General features: G+C 39.1%; 1 protein-coding gene across 3 annotated transcripts in view; it reads left to right on the top strand.

The window, feature by feature from the left end:
* The window catches only part of PJA2 (praja ring finger ubiquitin ligase 2), a 37,769-nt gene extending 26,722 nt beyond the window's left edge, over positions 1-11,047 (top strand). For all 3 annotated transcript variants that reach the window (XM_076362504.1, XM_076362505.1, XM_076362506.1), the window contains exons 6-9: positions 2,062-2,173; positions 7,996-8,110; positions 8,418-8,539; positions 9,751-11,047. In XM_076362504.1, the coding sequence (XP_076218619.1) occupies positions 2,062-2,173; positions 7,996-8,110; positions 8,418-8,539; positions 9,751-9,882 (481 nt within the window). In that variant the 3' untranslated portion in view covers positions 9,883-11,047. The remainder of the gene's footprint in view (positions 1-2,061; positions 2,174-7,995; positions 8,111-8,417; positions 8,540-9,750) is intronic.
* The last annotated feature ends 8,601 nt before the right edge of the window (positions 11,048-19,648 follow it).

The raw sequence follows: 19,648 nt of genomic DNA, 5'->3' as shown, positions 1-19,648 counted from the left end.
AAAAGGATGTAGATTTGCTAAATCAGGCTGTGATCTCAGAAAATTCTGGTACACTAAATATTCAAGGGGTGGGTGTACTTTTTCAATTAATTTTCAAGATAAGTGTAGTGGAAGTATAACAAAAGTAAAGCAATATGAATGTAATCAGCATTTAAGTCAGTGCAATTTTATAATTGGTCTTTTCCTCTTTTGCAACTGGTGTAAGTTAGATGTTATAAGCCTATTTTATTTCTCTTTGAAATGCCATGCACTTACCTAGTATTGTCATAATTTTGAATGCCTCGATCAATTTTCTGTCATTAGATCACTGAAGAATATTGCAATATATTTATTACAAAAATTCTGCAAATACCAGGAAGCATGTGATCGGAGCCACTTGCACAGCCTAATCCTAGAATAGTATAGTGCCTTTGTTTTAAAGTAAGAGTGAGCTAGACAGAATGCTTTCCACTGAGAGGCTTACCATTTGCTCTCTTCTGCTTATTAAAAATACTATAAACTACAGTATAGACATACCAAAACCACTGGTATTTTCTCCTTGTGAAGTTATATTCTGAAAAAGCACAACATGGACTAATGCATGAGAGTCCAAGCTAGAAGTAAGGCACTTGTTCTTACAGTGCCAGGCAGCAAGCTAGCAAAGGAATTGCAGGATTTTTAAGTGTTGGAGGTTAGCCTTGGTAAGCTTCCTAATTACTCAAAATAGGAAGAAAGATGCTTCTCTAATAGTCTGTTCAATTTTCTGTTGAGCATACGCAGATCTGTACATGATTTTGCTTGTGCCCGTTTTAAGATTTGATCTCTGAATGTTGAAAACAGAACTCAAAGCAGCCACCAAGCTATGAACTGTGACACATGATGTAATAAAAATCTGAATGCTAGTTGTAAAATGAGCTTAATAGCATACATAGAAAATTTATTAGCTGGGCTGTGTGCCCTTTTACTCTGGAGTAGTCAACAGTAAAAGCTCCCATCATGTTCTTCTGAAGTCTATATTGTCTTGAGAGTACATCTGTACTGGTAGCAGGTGCTGGCAGGGGGCTGCAGGGCGGAATCTGTGAGGAGAGGCTGGGGCTGCCCTGTGTGGGACACAGCTGGCTCCAGTGGACCCACTGCAGGGTGGTGTCTCCTGGGAAAGTGTATTTAAGAAAGGGTAGAAAAATGCTGCACAGCAGAGTGTGAGAGAGGAGGGAGGATGATGTGAGAGAAACAACCCTGCAGACACTAAGGTCAGAGAAGAAGCGGGAGGAGGTGCTCCAGGTGCTGGAGGAGAGATTCCCCTGAAGCCCCTGGAGAAGACCACACTGGAGCAGGTAGGTATTTGCTGAAGGAACTGTGCCTGTGGAGAGCCCACACTGGAGCAGTTAGTGAAGGACTGCAGCTTGTGTGAAAGACCTATGCAGGAGCAGGTTTGTCCTGAAGGACAGCAGCCTGTGGGAGGGACCCCACACTGGAGCAGGGGAACAGTGTGAGGAGTAAGGAGTGGCAGAGAGGAACTGCAATGAACTGACCACAACCCCTATTCCCTCTCCCCTCTACACTGCTTGGGGTAGGGGGACATAGAGGAGTCAGGAATGAAGGAGTGAAGTTGAGCCTGGGAGGAGAGGGAGGGCTAAAGGGAAGGTGTTTTAGTTTTTGTCTTTGTTTCTCACCATCCAAATCCATTTTTATTGGCAATAAATTCATAGAATCATAGAACAGCCCAGATTGGAAAGGACCTCAAAAGATCATCTGGTTCAACCTTTCAGTTAAATTAAGGTTCCCCCTTAAGCTGAGACTGTATTGCCTGTGATGGTGATTGGTGAGTGATGTCCCTGTCTTTATCTCGACCCACGAGCTTTCAGTCTTATTTATGTCCCCGTCCAGTTGAGGTGGGGGAGTGAGAGAGTGGCTAGGTGGGTATGTGGCAGCCAGCCAAGATCAACCCAACGCAACCACCACATGAGAGTATACGCACACAGTTGTTAACAGGTGATGTGCAGTAATTTGATGTACCCAGCCTTCGTGTTATTACTATTTACTTTGAAATGAAGACCATCTTCCCTAACTCATGTTTTTCAGACTACTTGATGAGTTTGGTGATGGCCTAGGACTTGCTCAAGCCATTCCTTCTGTGGATCCTCAGTTTCTCTCATTTGTGGCACTAGAGGGACGCTTACAACAAGCTATGGAGGTATTAAAATATTCTTGGTGGTATTATATCAGTGATATTGTGACATAAGTTTTTATTATTGAATCCTTTTTCAGCACAATCTGAAAATCAGGAGAGTCAGGAAAAAAATTGCTTTCCTGTTTTAGCTTGAACTTTCAGGTCTGCAAGCTTGAAAATAAATGTTGGAAGCTCTGTTAAATGATGTAGTGCAAGAATTCATTGATCAGTGCTACTCCTTTTAGAATATGTATTTATTTTCTCTTAAAGGAAAAAAAGATACTCATTTCTACCAGTATAAACATACGCTATTTAAATTATTCTAAAGAATGTTGCCAAATTCCCTACTTGATAAAGGAAAGTTCATACCTGGATCTGTGCCTATGAATTGTCCCAGCTTTTTTTTTTTTCAAGAGTACAATTGGATGTCTCATTTTTATTCCTCAGTAGACGACTTTTCTGTGTTTGACTGTCTTGACTCCATGTGTTTTAAATTAAAAAAAAAAACAAACAAAAACCAAACAATCCAAAAGCAAAAAAGCTTTTTATCTTTACCTTGTTCTAATCTCATTTTATCTGTCTAACTTTGGATAAACCAGAGCATTTATAACCAAGAACAAGCATGGTTACTATCTTTGTCTTTTTTGTGTTACATGATGTTGGTCACTGTCAGAGTGAATATGGAGTGAGCTGAAATTCACTTTGATGCAATGCGACAACTCTTGCACTGCCAGAAATCTCCCCTGCAGGGTATTTGTCAAAAGAAGAGTTAAATGATGTGTAGACATATAATATGGTGTTACAACAATTAAATTCAATGTTTTGTGTGTGACATAAGTTTAGGGGCATCAAGGGGCAGTTTGACTACTAGCTCTTAGTTAAAAGGGGTGAACAGGGCAGACTGTATGTCATAGTGTGCTTGCAGACAAAATACCAAGGATGCTTTAAAATGCTTTCTGAAGCTGACAGTCAGTGGAACAATCATAGATAATCTTTTTTTTCCATGGATATGTGCAAAATCAATGATTTTGTGAATAAACTTCAGGGGATTTTCCAAGGGGGTGGAAGGGTTGTTCCCTGAAGTTGGCAGTCATTAAATTTCCAGGTATTGTGCATCCCCCAAGGTATATGGGAGGTCAGCCTTATTCATGATCAAGTACCATAGGGTCTTCTCCAGCTGTGTAGGATCTTGTTAGCATTACTCATCTGGAGACACTTCAGAACTGCTTATTAATGTGTAGGAGGTCTGTTGATATCCTTAGTATAAAAGCAGTATTTTGAAATTGCATAGAGAAAATTCCTTGTCTCTTTCACAGTTGCTGGTTCTAACTACATCAAAAAGGACAGAACTACAGAAGCAGTTGACCTCCTCCTTTGCACCAAAGCAAGAGGATCTGTGTAGAGAGGGGGAAACTAATCCCATCTTTTCTTTTTTTTAATCAATATGTTAACACTTGAAGAGGAGACTGAGGTTATTATAGCTCTGAGTTTTTCTTTCTCATTACTGTGTAACAACATTTCCCTAGTTACTCTGTCATAAGAAACGTGTGGACTCTTTTCAGGCTTGACCTGTAAAAGCAATCCTAGGTGGCTGTGTGCATGGCTGGCTGAGAAGATGCTGTAATTATGTTAGTGTCACTAGGAATGGAGTGTCATTGAACACACTTGGCAAGCAGGTAGATGACTACAGAGGTAGTTATTCTCTGGTACCTGTGGTACCAGAGGTCACAGGTCACTGTGGATGTTGGACAAGAGGGAAAGCCAATTCTCTTAAATAGTATTTGTGCTTGAAATTAGCCCTTAGGTGCCTGAAACTTTATGGTGGGCATAGAAGTCTGGCATAACTGGAATTAGTCAGCAGAAAATGGTAACTGAGTAGTAAAAGGAACAGTTGTATTAACTGTGACTAAATGGACAGCACAGATTTTGAGTAAGAATTACAAATATTTCCTCCAAATCTCAAGCAGAATATATAGAGCACCTCTCTTCCAGTGTAAAGATGGTTACTAAAAGTTCAGAAAATAAGAGCAAGGATTACCCAAAACAGTTCAACATTTCTCTTAGGCAATATTGCAAGTATTTCTGGAAGTTGAGAGAAAGTGAGAAAAAAAAAAAAAAAAAAGGCTCTGTAATGTCTATCTCTCCAGAATTAATTTTAATTGTTTGCTGAGATCCTGTCTTTTTAATGACCACAGCAAGATGTAGGCAGGATCAGAATATAATGTTTTCTGCTTTCTAGAAAATAGGACTTGCAAATGGCTAGTCCAGTGTAACCTCTTAATATAATACGTGACCCTGTCCCTGACTAGATTAACACAGACTAGAAACTTGTGTTCCTGGAACGACGTTCAGAACAGCCTTTAAACACAACTTCCCTGGTTGTCAGACAATTGTAGATGAAGAGGTAGAAGTGTGTTCCACAGATTTAAAAATGTGAATTCTTTCATTGAAATAGTAAGTATCTCGTAGAGTTACAAAGCCTTTTCCTTATCTTTGGTACTGTGGTAACAGTGCTTGCTCAGATATCCAAAATGTGGCGTATGGCGTACTGCATTTTCAGGGGGAAAAAAATTCTTTTTAAAAAAATGTTTTCTTCTGTGATTCAAAGACCAAACTGAACTAACTTTTCAAGTTTGGGTAAGAGAGATTGCTGAAAATGTCTTTGCTTTCTGCTGGAAAATGCAATTTCTGATTTTCCATTTATAGGATGTATAGAAAATGTTTGTAATATGACAATTTTTGTTCTGTAGTTTGTTGCAACTGTCTATATGTATCGAGTAGGGAGTTAGAGATCACTGTGAGGGATATCTTAGTAACTAAGGTCAAGGTGATCAGGCTTGAGAGCTCTTTGAGGGAAGTGAGAATTGAAGCTAGTTGTCTGTCTTCCTCATGATTGGTATTTTATGCTCCTCATCCCTCTCCCCAAGATTAAAGGGAGTGATTTCATCTGTTTTTGACATAGTTCATCTTACTTTGGGGATCAGGACTTGTTCTGGTTTTGCTAGGTATTTTACTGCAGGATGATTAGATTTCAGTTTCATCAGTACCTTTCCTGCTTGTTCTACAACTTTTGTTCTCACTTTCCAGATCTTACTGCTTGCACATGTGTTTTCTTTCTCTGAATAACTATACCCCAAGCTGGTTTGCTACTTTGCAGTTACATATTATCTATATATTTATACTCAGCTTTCTAACAGGTTACTTGTTGCCAGTTATGCTGTTTTAGTATTATTTAGATCTGGCTTTAGGGCAAATGGCTATTATTTAAATCTTGCTTAGTCTGGTCCTACCTTATGCGTGCAACATAACTCTGCTTTTGTTTCAAGTTTAAAAAGTAACCCATCTGCTTTCTGGTAACAAGTATTTTTGCACCAGAGGTTTTGTAATGGAGAAGCCTGAGCTTTGACTAGTTTTAAGTATTATTCTGATTTGATGAATAGATTGGGTTGAGTTTAATTATAACATCATTAATAATCTATCTAATGAATGTGACTTTATTCAACCTGTTACTGATTTACTTAATCCACCTCCTTAAGTTTCCCAAAATTCTCTTATCTAAAATAGTAGATTCATTAACCAGATCTTTTTCACCTATAACAATGCAATTTATTATGAGAGTCTATTATAGCTCAGAAAACTTTCTGAAAATTTCTTTATCCAGCAAACTAATTTACTGTAGCTATGAAATAGTTGAAAGGGATGAGACTTGATAATGCATCCAAAATTCAAGTGTATCTTAACTGGGAGGGAGGGATTTGTCCCAACTAATTGTGGCATTTGGAGGGAAAACATAGTGAATATATTAATTTAAAAAAAAAAAAAAAAGCTATGTTCTATAAGACTCTGGGATCCTAAAATGTCATAACCTGTATGTGCGACTTATTTTTGGGTTTTTTACTTCCGTTTGTTTTAAAGATATTACTTAGCTGGGAGTGTTTGGTTTACTTCATTAGCAGTATGGAACAGGCTGGGTGTCTTTACAGTGTCAGTGACTTCATTTATGAATATTTCCTGTGCTGATTTACGGATGTGAGGAGCTCAGACTCCTGTAGGCTATAGCACTCCTGTTTCTAGCAGTGTCCAGCATTTGGTTTATGGTACATGGAGCAGTAAGCAGTCGCATAAGTAATAAGAGGAAGGAAATAAAGGTATCTTATAAAAGTTGCGAAGTGGACACTTCTTTGCTCTGCTTTGGTTTTGAAGATGTGGTTTTAAGCATCAGAGTCATTGTGAGGCTTTCTGTCTGTGATGTTTCTTTTGCGTAGCTTTCAAAAGCAAACAATACAATGCTTCTGCAAATTGTTTTCTGTTTGAGAGTGCTAATACTGGATACAGACACAGAGGTTTGACACATAAGTAATATTGCATTCTTCTGTCTGCCTGGGATCTTACCTAATTTTTCCAGCTGTAGTAGTTAATCTAATTAAGTATTGTATTTTTACCTACAAGTTATTCTCAGACCATTGCAGCTGTAGCAAAACACCATTGCAAATACTAAAATCACCTTAATGTTAGTAAGGCAGTATTGTCTGCTGTAACAGAATTGAATGTTTTTAAGCTGTTAAATTGGAGGAGCGTACCTGTTTTGCAGATGGACTTGCGTAGTGCAGTAGGGATAACTGTCCCAGGATTTCCTTTAAATTAGTAGATTTCTAGATGAGAATATGTGTGGCAGTAGGAGCTGTAAATATTTGTCTGTTAGCTCATGCTGATCTCTCTGCTGCCACAAACATTTGGCTGTAGGTGTAAACCTGCTAGTTTAGACCTATGGTCAGATGATTGCCTGAGCTACCTTGCCACTGTGAAAAAAGTGCAGGCCTGTTTTCAGGCTTCAGCTCTAGTAACTTTCTGAAAAGTTTAAGAGGAAAGACTACTGAAGATGTTTGTATATAATCCAATGTTTCTTTAGTATATTTTTGGTTTTTAGTTGAGTGTACCCCCAACACTACAAAAATGTCACGTTATCTTAAACTTCTTACCAAGGGAGTTTTGTGGCCATTAGAGTAAATAATTTTCATGCTGATTAGAGCAGTAAGTAGTTGTACTTGAGGGGTGTGACTAGTTCATTCAGGATATGAACTCAGTGCTTCTGTGTTCTTGGCTTTTCAGTATTGGTTTGTTCTGTTCTTCAAACAGGTATATCTAGCACATTGCTTAGTGAATATAACCAATCTGAGTTCTGTGTTGCATTTTTTCTACTGGAGATCCTTGCAGTGTCTTATGGGGTTGAATGTATGATGTAAACATCAAATCTACCAGCTGTAGCATTGGAGTCTTAAATTTTTCACCATACAAAAATCTTTAAGTTTCAAACAAAATGACTTCAGAGTACTACGTTTGTCTTAAGTCATTATACAGATGAGAAACATCTATGTGGATCCTGGTTTTTTTTCTGAAAGCTTACATTGGTAGTATAGCAAGGTACTTAATATTTTTGTTTGTACCTGAGCAATTCAATAGTTGAAGCCAGTTAACACATTAATGAGACTTTTATTTTCAGAAAGCGAAATGTAATGACAGTTTTGTATTAGTAAGCATTATTACATTTTCGACTTGCTGCCTTTTCTGAAACTTTATAAAATGAACAAATGTTCGTTAGAGAATAAGTTGTGACTCTGTCCTGATACTTTAAGAAGGCTTAAAAAACAAGCTGTTACTGTTTTGACCTTCAGTTTCATCTCATTCATTATAAAAATAAAAATGATGTCATGGTTAGTCTGACAGACATACCTTCCATTTAAGAAAGCAATACTATTAGTATTAGATTCCTTTTCTTGATTATTTGTTTTTATATGGGATGTTACATTTGTGAGTAAGAGAACTTGATCTCTGCTCACTCCTTTCAGACTGCTCTGGCACATTTGGAGTCTCTTGGATTTGATGTTGAACAGGCTCAACCACCAGCTACTAAAGAAACCATAGATTGTCTGCCACAGATTATCGTCACAGATGACCATGATGGTATGGAAAAATAATTAAGAATTAATTTCCACAATGTTTATAAGAACAAATTTAGCTTTCTGTAATACCATAGATGCAGTATTTAAACATACTTACTGTGCAGCTGGCAATGCTGTTCTAAGAGCTTTTGAATCTTGAATCAGACTGAATATAACTTTAGTCATTTTGGAAAACTAATGTTTAGTGGAATAAGTGTGATCGTATTTTGTAATCATTAGTGATACTGTTGATAATATATGTATTTTAATTTCAGCTCATCTTAGATGTAAAACAAGGTAATAATAATAATGTTTTTTCTTCATCATAGGTGTAGATCAAGAGCAGTGTTGTACTATCTGTTGCAGTGAATATGTGAATGATGAAATCATAACAGAGCTACCCTGTCATCATTTGTTTCACAAACCTTGTGTAACTCTTTGGCTACAGACAGTAAGTACTACAGGATTGGTGGGGGGTTTGTGGGGTTTTTTGAGTATTTGCATTCTTCTGGGAAGAACAGTTTGTAACTTTTTGAAAATGTGGGGTGAAATACCAAGAAATAACTGGCTGTTAATTTTCTGCATTAGGGAACGAAATTCTAGTGCAAGTGAACAAAGTAATTTGTATCTGTACTCACCTGAAGGGCAATTTCTTGAATAGAGGGGGTATTTGTGTGAGGAAAAACATGGCCTGCTTTTAGTATGAATGAAAGAGATGGATGAGTTATAACTTGTTTTGGTATGAGAAAAGCTTTCTTTACTGTACTCATACCCTGAGGTAATGAAGATGGCTTGTTTTTCTCTGAGAAGAGCAAAGGATCTGATCTGTCATGCCAGAATGTCAGGCCCATTTATGGTGACAGCTAAGGTTGGTGGGAGAAATACTGGAATGCTTGTAGATTAATTTAAAGAATTTACCTTTGGTAAATCTATGTTGTATTAGATTTCATTTTCATAATCTGTAACCAGTTTCCTTCCAAATGTCTTAAAAAGGCTTACATCGTATTGAGGCTAGACTAAAAGAACTGTAATGAATGAATTGGTATCTTTTTTCCTTGCACTTGCACTCTGCTTTACGCACAGTATGAGCCTGAACTAGCACTTGCTAGTTCTCAGTGAGCCTACAGTTTAACACATCATTTCCTCAAGAGGAAGATTAATTGATTCAGACTAGGGAGATCAGAACACCTCTAGCATGGGTTGTTGGTGGGGTTTTTTGGTTTTTTTTTAACCTTGATAATGTTGATTACCATGTTGATATTGCTTGTATTATATGTCTTGCCTTTTTCTACTGTTACAGTAAACTACTCTTGCTGAAAACTAGGACAAAATACTTCCTGTTAGATTTGGGCTGTACCTAGTTTATATTTAATCCTTGCCTCAGAAAAAAAAAATCCCACCTGTAAAATCAATTCTTTGAGGAAGACCTTGCAGAGAGCCTGATGTATCCGCTGTGTGACTGGTGTAAAAGCAAAACAAAGCTTTCTTCTGAGATTGTTAGCTGTCTCTTAGCTCCAGGTAGCCATCCAGTCAAATTTGACTTTGAGACAATGCTCTTGTGAAGACATTAAATACTTTGAAAAGCTAAAGGTTATTATTTACAACAGAATTGAATGCAAACTGTGCAAATGCCTGTTTTTTTTCCTTTTTTTTTTTTTTTAGTCGGGAACATGCCCAGTTTGTCGACATGTACTTGCACCCGTGCTTCCTGAAGCAGCTGCTGCCACTGTTTCCTTTCTATCTGATCATGATTCTGCATCTTCTGTTCACAGTGCTACAGGAGCTTCAAACTAGGGTCTGAAATTATGTCTTTGCCACCAAAATAAAAATGTAAATTTTTCCTGTTTAATTACAATGTGAAAACAATTATGTATAAAATATTATATGTGAAATACTATCTATATTCTATATTTTAGTTTAGAAAGAGGGTGCAAGACTTTCTAAACTCTTCAGATTTACAATAATAGCTTAAATTTTCAAACTGTAAGTTGGAAGAACATGCAGCCTTTTTTCTTAGTAGAATGTTGATGGTAACTGTAATGTCTAAAGTTTGTATTATGATAAATTTTTCCAAAAAGATAATTAATGTGGCACTTTGTTCAAGTTCTTGCAGCTGCAGTGTAGTTGCAGCTTATTAAAGTTAGGCTTATAATCAGCAATATAACTGAACTATTTGTTTTTGTCAAATTTAGTGCCACTGAGTGACTTTGTAATTGATCTCTCATATTTGCATCAAATGTGAAGAAGTTCTGTGATGCCAGCAGTGGTAGAATTTGATTTCACTGGAAACTAATTGCATAATGGAACGATATTTCTTACCAGTTTATTCCATAATAAACTTTTTTCTTAATGTCAGAAGTGCTATTAAATTGCTGCTGGTTTTTTAATAAGTGCAGAATTTATACTAATCCAAGAATTGCTATAATCTTCTGCATCTCTATTACAAACTAGTGCTGTGGAGAAGGTTGATCGATGGCTACCAACTACCCCAGACAACAAAATAGTAATGCAATCTTAAAGCTCTTCTAAGGTGTGTATGGAATGTGTGTAGATTTAAGAGAAAGTGGAAATGAAGACATTTGTATTGCTTGCAGGGGACTTAGTATCAAACTTGTTCTTTGTTAGGGCCTTTTATTCTTCAGTAGCTCCCCTTGCAGCAAACGTTACAGGTATTTTAACCAGCCTGTACTCTGTTTCTCTCTGGAACAGCACAATATGTTGGCCTTCATTTAATCTCTTAAGCACAGTGTTTTCTAAAGAGAATTCCTTTAATTTCTGTGGCAAGATTTGGAAATCCTCTTGCTAGAAGCTTTTGATTCCAGACTTAACCAGCAGTGTCAAGAGCTAAGCTAGAAGCTTTTTCCTTCCTTTTGTTATCTGTTGTTGGTCTCAGCTCTGACTTCTTCCTATTTCTAAACAGCTGTCTAAAAGAAGAGTGTTCATGTTCTCTTTTTTCTTTTTTTTTAACTTGAATGTAGAGGTCTTATTTGCAGATCTTTCCTGGCTTTTCATCTGAGGAAACAGCAGATGAAAGGTCTTTCTAACGAGGTGTCTGAAAAAGCATATGCCAGGTCATACTCAAAAGATTACCAGTAGAAGTGTTTAACACAAAATAGAAAGTAAAGAAATCCAAACCTTCGGATCATGTCCAAATGTTTGTTGTGATTTTTTTTTTTGGTAAATGAAGTCATAACAGGTTCTGTGCAGATTCTGTGGTTCCTGCTTCAAATATAAAATTGTTCGGTTAAAATGGGCCTAGTTCTTGAAAAGGCCCTGTAAAGTATAATGTTTTCCTAGAATAATAATTTTTTTTTTTTTCTCAAAGAGAATTCTCAAATAAAAGAACTCTTAGCTGCAAGGAAGAAAATCTTCTTTCCCTATGTTAGGTTAAAACCAAGCATTCCACAAGAATGAGAAAGCAAATATGAAAAATAAGCTTGTTTCTGTTAAAGGTTCATGTTGTCTATACATGCACTGGTACATTGGAAGCATCTTACTTAATTCTGTTTACGTCACATAGTTCATTTTAATATTTCCATAAAACTTTTTCATTTCAAAGTTAACATGCTTTTTTTTGCCTTTAAAAAACGCAACAACAGAGCCTTTTTAATGTTTTGTTTCCTCCTTTCAAATTCTGGCAGGTTTTGAAAGGGTAAATTACCTGTTTTGGCTATTAGACACGCAGGTAACAGATTTTTCTTAAATAGCCATAATGAAAGCAATTAATGTAGTGTAAAAAGAACCTCCCTTCAAGTCAAAGGGGAAGTTCCCTTAGTTCTTGTGCCTGTTTACATCTTAAGATTTTGGTTAAGGTTACTCAGGGAGCTGTCTGATAACAGTCACAGCTCTACAGACACATTCCTTGTTATACAAGGCAGAAAGCTCCTGTTTCCCCCTGTGTTTCCTTATTCTGTGCTTGATTGAACACCTGAAGAAAACCAACCAGTGAACCTTTCTATTTGCTTTTTTTAATTGCTATAGAAGAGTTGCAAAATGCAATTCTTTATCGCTACAAAAATAACTCCTTACAAGCCATGTAAGCTGTTTATATTTCCTGTGAAAAGAGTTAAAATGATAGAATGGTTTGGGTTGGAAGGGACCTTAGAGATCATCTAGTTCCAACGCCCCTGCCATAGGCAGGGAGACCTTCCACTAGACCAGGTTGTTCAAAGCCCCATCCAGCCTGGCCTTGAACACTTCCAGGGAGGGGGCATCCACAGCTTCTCTGGGCAACCTGTTCCAGTGTCTGACTACCCTCACAGTAAAGAATTTCATCCTAGTGTCTAATCTAAATCTACCCTCTTTCACTTTAAAACAGTTACCCCTTGTCCCTGCTAAAGAGTCCCTCCCCATCTTTCCTGTAGGCCCCCTTCAAGTACTGGAAGGCTGCTATAAGATCTCCCTGGAGCCTTCCCTTCTTTAGGCTAAACAACCCCAACTCTCTCAGCCTGTCCTCATAGGGGGTATGCTCCAGTCCTCTGATCATCTTCGTGGCCCTCCTCTGGATGTGCTTGAGCATGTCCATGTCTTTCTTATGCTGGGGGCCCCAGAGCTGAACCCAGTACTCCAGATGGGGTTTCATGAGAGTGGTGTGGAGGGGGAGAATCACCTCCCTTGACCTGCTGGCCACGCTTCTTTTGATGCAGCCCAGGATATGGTTGGCCTTCTGGGCTGCAAACACGCATTGCTGGCTCATATTCAGCTTTTCATCCACCAATACCTACACGTCCTTCTCTGCTGGGCTGCTCTCAATCCACTCATTGTCCAGCCTGTATCCATGTTTGGGATTGCCCCAACCCAGGTGCAGGACCTTACACTTGTCCTTGTTGACCTTCATGAGGCTTGCATGGGCCCACCTCTCAAGCCTGTCAAGGTCCCTCTGGATGGCACCCTTTCCCTCTAGAGCATCAACAGCACCACTCAGCTTGGTGCCATCCACAAACTTGCTGAGGGTGCACTCCATCCCACTGTCGATGTCCCCAACAAAGATGTTAAATAATACTGGTCCCAATAAGGACCCCTGAGGAACACCACTTGCGCTATTCTCCACTGGGACATTAAGCTGATGACGGCAACTCTTAGAGTGCAACCATCCAGCCAATTCCTTATCCACTGTGCAGTCCATCCATCAAATCCAGGTGTCTCCATTTTAGAGACAAGGATGTTGTGTGGGACAGTATCCAATGCTTTGCATGAGTCCAGGTAGATGACATCAGTCACTCTTTCCTTATTCACCAATGCTGTAACCCCATCATAGAAGGCCACCAAGTTTGTCAGGCATGATTTACCTTTAGTGAAGCAATGTTGGCTGTCACCAATCACCTCTCTGTTTTCCATGTGCCTTAGCATAGGTTCCAGGAGGATCTGTTCCATGATCTTGCTGGGAACAGAGGTGAGACTGACTGGCCTGTAGTTCCCCTGGTCTTCCTTTTTTCCCTCTTTAAAAATGGGCATTATGTTTCCCCTTTTCCAGTCTGTGGGAACTTTACCAGTCTGCCATGACTTTTCAAATATGATGGATAGCAGCCTAGCAACTTCATCCGCCAGTTTCCTCAGGACCCTCGGCTGCATCTCATCAGGTCCCATGGACATGTGCACATTTAGGTTCTTTAGATGGTCTCAAACCTGATCTTCTACGGTGGGTGGTACTTCATTCTCATTTGGATTTTTTGAATTGGGTGGCATGGGTAGAGCACTTGCGGGTGAAGATGGAGGCAAAAAAGTTATTGAGAACCTCAGCCTCCTCCATGGCAGTTGTAGCCAGGTCTCCTGTTTCGCTCATCGGGGGGAGGGACACAGTTTCTTTCATATTCCTTTCTTGTCCTATGTACCTGAAAAACCCTTCTTTATTTTTCATGTCTCTAGCCGAGTTCAGCTCCAGATGTGCCTTGGCTTTCCTGATCCCCTCCCTGCACTCCCAGGCCATATCCCTATAATCTCCCCAGAATGTGTATCCCTGCCTCCACTGCCTATGCATTTTGGTTTTGTGTTTTATTTTGGCTAAGAGGTCTTGACTTAGCCGAGCTGGCCTCTTGCCTCTCCTGCCTGACTTCTTGCACGTCTGGGTTGAGAGCTGTTGCTCCCTAAGAAAAACATCTTCAAATACCTATCAGCTCTCATTTGCTCCTTTGCCTCTGAGAGCAGTTTCCCAAGGGATCCCATGCTCTAGCGCCCTAAACAGCCGAAAGTTTGCCGTTCTGGGGTTTAGGGTCCTGACTCTACTTTTTACCTGTAACCCTCAAGATTGAGAATTCCACCAGGGCATGATTGCTGCAGCCCAGGCTACCTCCAATCTTGACCTGCACTAGTGTTCTTCTGCACTAGTGAACAACAATTCCAGCAGTGCCTCTCCTCTGGTCGGGCTCTCCATCACCTGGACTAGAAAGTTGTCCTCAATGCACTCCAGTAGCTTTTGTGCCACTTTTCCAGCAGATGTCTATGTGGTTGAAGTCCCCTATCAGGATCAGGGCCTGTGAGTGTGATGCTGCTTGCAGTTGAAGAAAGAACCCTTCATCCTCCTCTCCTTGATCAGGTGGCCTGTAGCAGACACCAACTGCAAAGTTTTCTTTGTTGGCTTGGTCTCTAATTTTCAACCATAAGCTCTCGACCTGCACATTGCTGTTCTTCAAAGATAAATTGGATAGATTGCACACAAGCTCTGTCCAATCAATCCCATTTTTGGCATAGAGATCAACTCCCTTACCTCTCCTTCCTTGCCTGTCCCTTCTGAATAGTTTATAGCCATGAATCACAGCACTGCAATCATGCGATTCATCCCACCAAGTTTCTGTGATAGAAATTAGGTCATAGTTATGTCTCATCTTCTGGAAAGAGATTGGTACTAGCTGTATTCTTATCTGGATTTTTAATCTTTTGCATGAGGTCAAGGCGAGATCACAAATCTGGAAGCCTTTTGAGGCTGTTAAGCCAACAACACTCAGGAAAAGCTGTGCCCTCTGTGTTTGCTTTAAACATTTAATGCATTTCTCTGTTGGCTGTGCCAAGACGTGGAACAGCCTGTTGGGTCTGAAGTAGCTTAAGTTAATTCCTCCTTCATGTTGTTTTTAACCTGTTCACTTGAATTTAATTGAGAAGTAGATGATGAAGCTTGTAGGGACAGCCCTTAGGATGAACTGTTAAATCTGTAATTATTTCCAAGATACTACTTTTTCGGTGATTTTTAAAGATACATCAGTAAACTCCCTTATTCTTCAGTTTGCATAAAGAATTGCAAAGTTGTATTGTGCAAAAATTGGGTGTTGCAACAACAGAATTCTACTAAACATGAAGATACAGTATGCTGTAGTAGTTTTTGAGATCTTTTTCCTACAGAAATGGTTTACCAGTTTTAAACTGAAATGATGAAAATGAAATATGGTCTCATGGGAGCAGGGAACTGGTTATAACTTGTTAACACAATGATACTATTTGATATTTGTGCTCTGTTTGTTTTGCAAAGCACAGAATTTTCTTAATTTCTTTTTTTTTTGGTGGCACTAGCAAGGCCTTCTGAGTGATCCTTGTAACTCTGCTTTTTTCTGGGTTTTTTTTGACAGATTTCTCTTGGTTGGGAATTACTGCTTTAAATTTGAATCCTGATAACTGTATTAATACTTCAATGATACTGCTTGTTTTTCTGTATAAATACTTTGATGTGTGCTCACAAAATTCAATTTGTTCTTACTTGAACAGAATATAAATACAAAATGGGGCTTGCTGGGGCTGACAGCATTTGTCCAATACATGGCTTCCTCGAGTCATGATAAGTTCACAAGCATTTTTGCCGTGGTGGCAAAATGGGTCAAGGGAGGAAGAAGACAGTACTCTGAGGAATGAGCAGATGTGTGAGATGAGAAGCAGAACAGGGAATCTGACGGTGCCGCCAGGTGGTGGCAGGGAGGGTGTGTCTTTTACAGGTCTCCTCCTACCCCCTTCTGCAAACCTCTTCCCACAACTTCCAGTCTTGCCCAAGACCAGCAGGTGCCCTTTCCTTCCCCAGTACAACGGCATCCCACGAGTACAGCTTCTTCTGTTCATTTCCCTCAGCAGTGACCTTGCTTTCCTTCTTTTGGCCAGTCAGCTGCTAGAAATAGAAAAAAGAGAGGCAAAGGCTGTGGGCTGTAGTTACAAACTTGGGATGCTGGTGGAGGTGAGTGGCCAGGGAAGAGCTCCAAAGCTTGTCCTGTGTTGCTAGAGGCAGGAGCAGTGAGGGCTTTCAGAGGGGTAGATCGCCTTTGCACCTTTTCCAGCCATGCTCTTCTGTAGGGAGACACTAGGGAGGTTGCTCCAACTGCACTCTGCCTGGCCTCAACATAAGCAGAGTGGGTGAGCTGCCTCTTTTTGCCTATGTTGAAGCTAGCTGTACCAGGGTAGCTGGGTAATCACAGAACCAATTCTGTCAAAGACTTCATTCCAGACTTTCAATGACATATAACAGTAATGGCTTGCTTGCTTAATATGAAACTCATTAAATTTTGTGGAAACGTGTATGTCACCATGTAAGTAAATGTATATGTAGGTTTTTAGTTATTAAAGATTGAGAAGACTTATTGATACTGTAATCTCCCAATAAGACACAACTATTGCCACTGAATGAAGTACACTACTATTGTTGGTAGCCTTTTTCTTGCTCAGAAAGCCAAGATGACAACTAAAACAAACAAAAATAAGTTTCCTCTTTGATTGCTCAGCTGCTCTTTTACCTTGAAAATATTTTTTTTTCCTTTTCCTTTCTTGTTGAGGCTGATGTAATGAGGTTTTGTGGAACACTGAGGGTATACAAAGAGAGCCTTCTTTAAACTGAGGCTTGATTGATTATGGAGGGGGGTTCAATTAGTGAATTGTAGAACAGCTGGCAAATACTAGTGGATAAGGCTCATTGTCATGTGTTGTACAGGAGACAAACGGTCTGACCATCATCTCTGTGTAGCCTTTGGATGTATGAACCTGGTATCAAAGGTTAAACCAGTGTTCAGGACTCCTGAAGTGCCCCTGGCTGTTGCTACCTTGTCATTGAAATCCTGTCCAAACTAACCAAAACAAAATTCAGTACTTGTCAGAACCAAAGGAGTACAAGGCTTCAACATGAGCTCATGTCACATTCCTCATGTGTATATATGATAATAAAATAATTTTAAAAAGTTCTCTTCCCTGGGTTTGAAAGCAAAATCTGACAGATGATTTTAGGTGGAGAGAGAGGAGGATATTTTGCTGAGAAAGTGATATATTTGGTATGAATGTAATTTCGATATACACTCCCAAAGTATATTTCCAGATGCATTATCTTTTGCTTTGAACTTGCAATGACATCAATCCTGAAAAGGCCCATTGTGTTTTAGTGAATTTGAGACTATTGCCCTAAAAGACACATTTTAAAGCAGCAACGTCAGGGTTATACTTATTCTTTCATAAAACAAATGTATGCAGCTGTAGGAATCCTGTTCCACATTGTCCTTTTAATAGGGCAGTCTCTCTGTGGTGATGGAGTAACTTTGTGAGCACATCTGAATTGATACTGTGATTTTAGCGCTTGTTGCTATAGGTATCCTGCTCTGAAAAATGTCAAAGATGGGAAAAGAAAAACAACCCCAGCTCAGTAATTTGAGTTCTATTTTACCTGCATATTTTTGGAATCCATACTCTTTCCCCTGTATTTTGTGTTGCTGAGTGCTTTAGGATATTCACAATGGAAAACAGATAGGAAAATATGTTGGTCATGTGCAGTCCTTTAGTCAGTGTGGTGCACACAGACAGCTAAGATGCATAATTATTTAGGCAAGAGAAGGAATATCACTGTGTGGAGAATAAGCCTTTATTCTTTATAGGCTAATAAGCAAAATCTATATTTACAGATCTTTGTTGTCCTAAAATTCCACATAATTATGATTTTTTTTTCAGTGTTAAGCCTCTCCATAGATAGACAATTACCTTGCTCTGAGCCATATATCATAAATAATAATAAACAAAACAACTAATGATGGTTACTAATGAATAAGTATGAGGGTTTAATGATGTCCTGGGGCCAAAATGTAAAGGGCATGATTTTCATTTATACCAGAGTCGCTTTGCCCTCCTGAGGCATAGTAAAAGGCTTTCAAGAAGAAGTAAAGGAGAACTAGGTAACAAAAAGGAAGGATAGTGTAAACAGGATTATAATCCAATGTTTCTTCAACAACCTTTAAACCACAGTAAAAACAAGCCCTTTTTTCAGTCTTCAGCTTGCCAGACAGGAGCCTTTGAAAATACCTCAAGGAAGTCAATTAAAATTAATATGGTGGAGAGGTTTATATTTTCCAAGTCAGGTTAGGTATTTTAGGTAGGATTTTCTAATTGAAAAGAAGCAAGGGGTACAATTTTAGTGTAGTAACAGTGGTGGTACTGATGAATAATAGCTAGGACCTGGTGGTTGTTGATAGCTTTGCGACAGGAAAACCTGCTGAAATAAAAATTATAAGTCAAAGTATTTCTTTATTGTATATTGAGTACCATGAGCTGCTAATGTGGAAGATCATCTCTGTCAATGGGTAGAAGAGCTTCCCTGTGTATAAGTGGAATTTCCTCCTCTTACTAAAAACAGAAATACACAAAATGCTTTTCTAACGCTGCTTTAATGCTGCAGTAGGAGGATGTCAGCTGCAAAACACTGACACAGATTTGAAAATGCTGTTTGCATATTCCAGCCAGTTTGGTAGTAGCTGAATCTTATTTTAAAGTGGTAACTTTCGATTTGCTAGTCAAGGAAGATGTTCTTGTTAGCAATACCATAAATAGGCTCCTCTTAAGCTATTGTAATGATATGCATTGGAGCCTGTATAGAACCAGTTCTGTATATATATATATATGCCTTTATCTTCTTTATTGTTTTACATGCCTGAATGACAAGCCATGTAAGAAAGGAGAAATTTTTGCTGTAAAGATAAAGAAGGGGGCTTACATTAAAGCTATGTTGGTCTGTGAGACTGTCAGACTTTTTTTCTGAGAGTATGAAAGATAACTAAATGGATCAACCCAAAGCAACTACAAAATCACATGCAAAAATAGCAGAGCCTAGGTAAAGAGGTTGCTACTGAACGGTGAGCATTTGGGACATGAATGAATAGCATCATTTAAACAGAAAAGCAATGCAAAAGAACAGGCGATCTTCAGCAGTGTTTGTCGGCAGCGTGATAGCCACGGTCCACCTTCAGTTCTCTTTCTCCCTGTGAGACAGCAAGTATCTTGCTTGGAGCTTTTTTAACAAGTTTCAAATTCACTGTCTTTTTTGAACTTTTGGTGAAGAAATGCCCTTCGGGTCATTTCTCTTCATGCAGTTTTCTTCTGAAAGCAGACAGTGGGAAGAGGAGAAATGGGAGCAGAGAAAGTGTGGTCTTTTCAGTGAATCTAAGCGACCTACCTTGCCAACCAAGACCAAATCCAGTTGTGAATGAGGGGGGAGGAAGTCAAAAGAGGAGTGTGCGGCACAATCGTGCTTTTGGCAGCCCCATCCCACAGCACAAAGCATGCGACCTCCCCAGGCACTGTTGTCTGGCCCACAGGACTCTCCTAGCTCTTCAGGAAAGGT

Source organism: Aptenodytes patagonicus, chromosome Z (assembly GCF_965638725.1).
Source record: "Aptenodytes patagonicus chromosome Z, bAptPat1.pri.cur, whole genome shotgun sequence".
In the NCBI taxonomy this organism is placed as follows: Eukaryota; Metazoa; Chordata; class Aves; order Sphenisciformes; family Spheniscidae; genus Aptenodytes; species Aptenodytes patagonicus.
The sequence above is the reverse complement of the archived record's forward strand: the minus strand, read 5'-3'. Positions and strand labels throughout refer to the sequence as shown.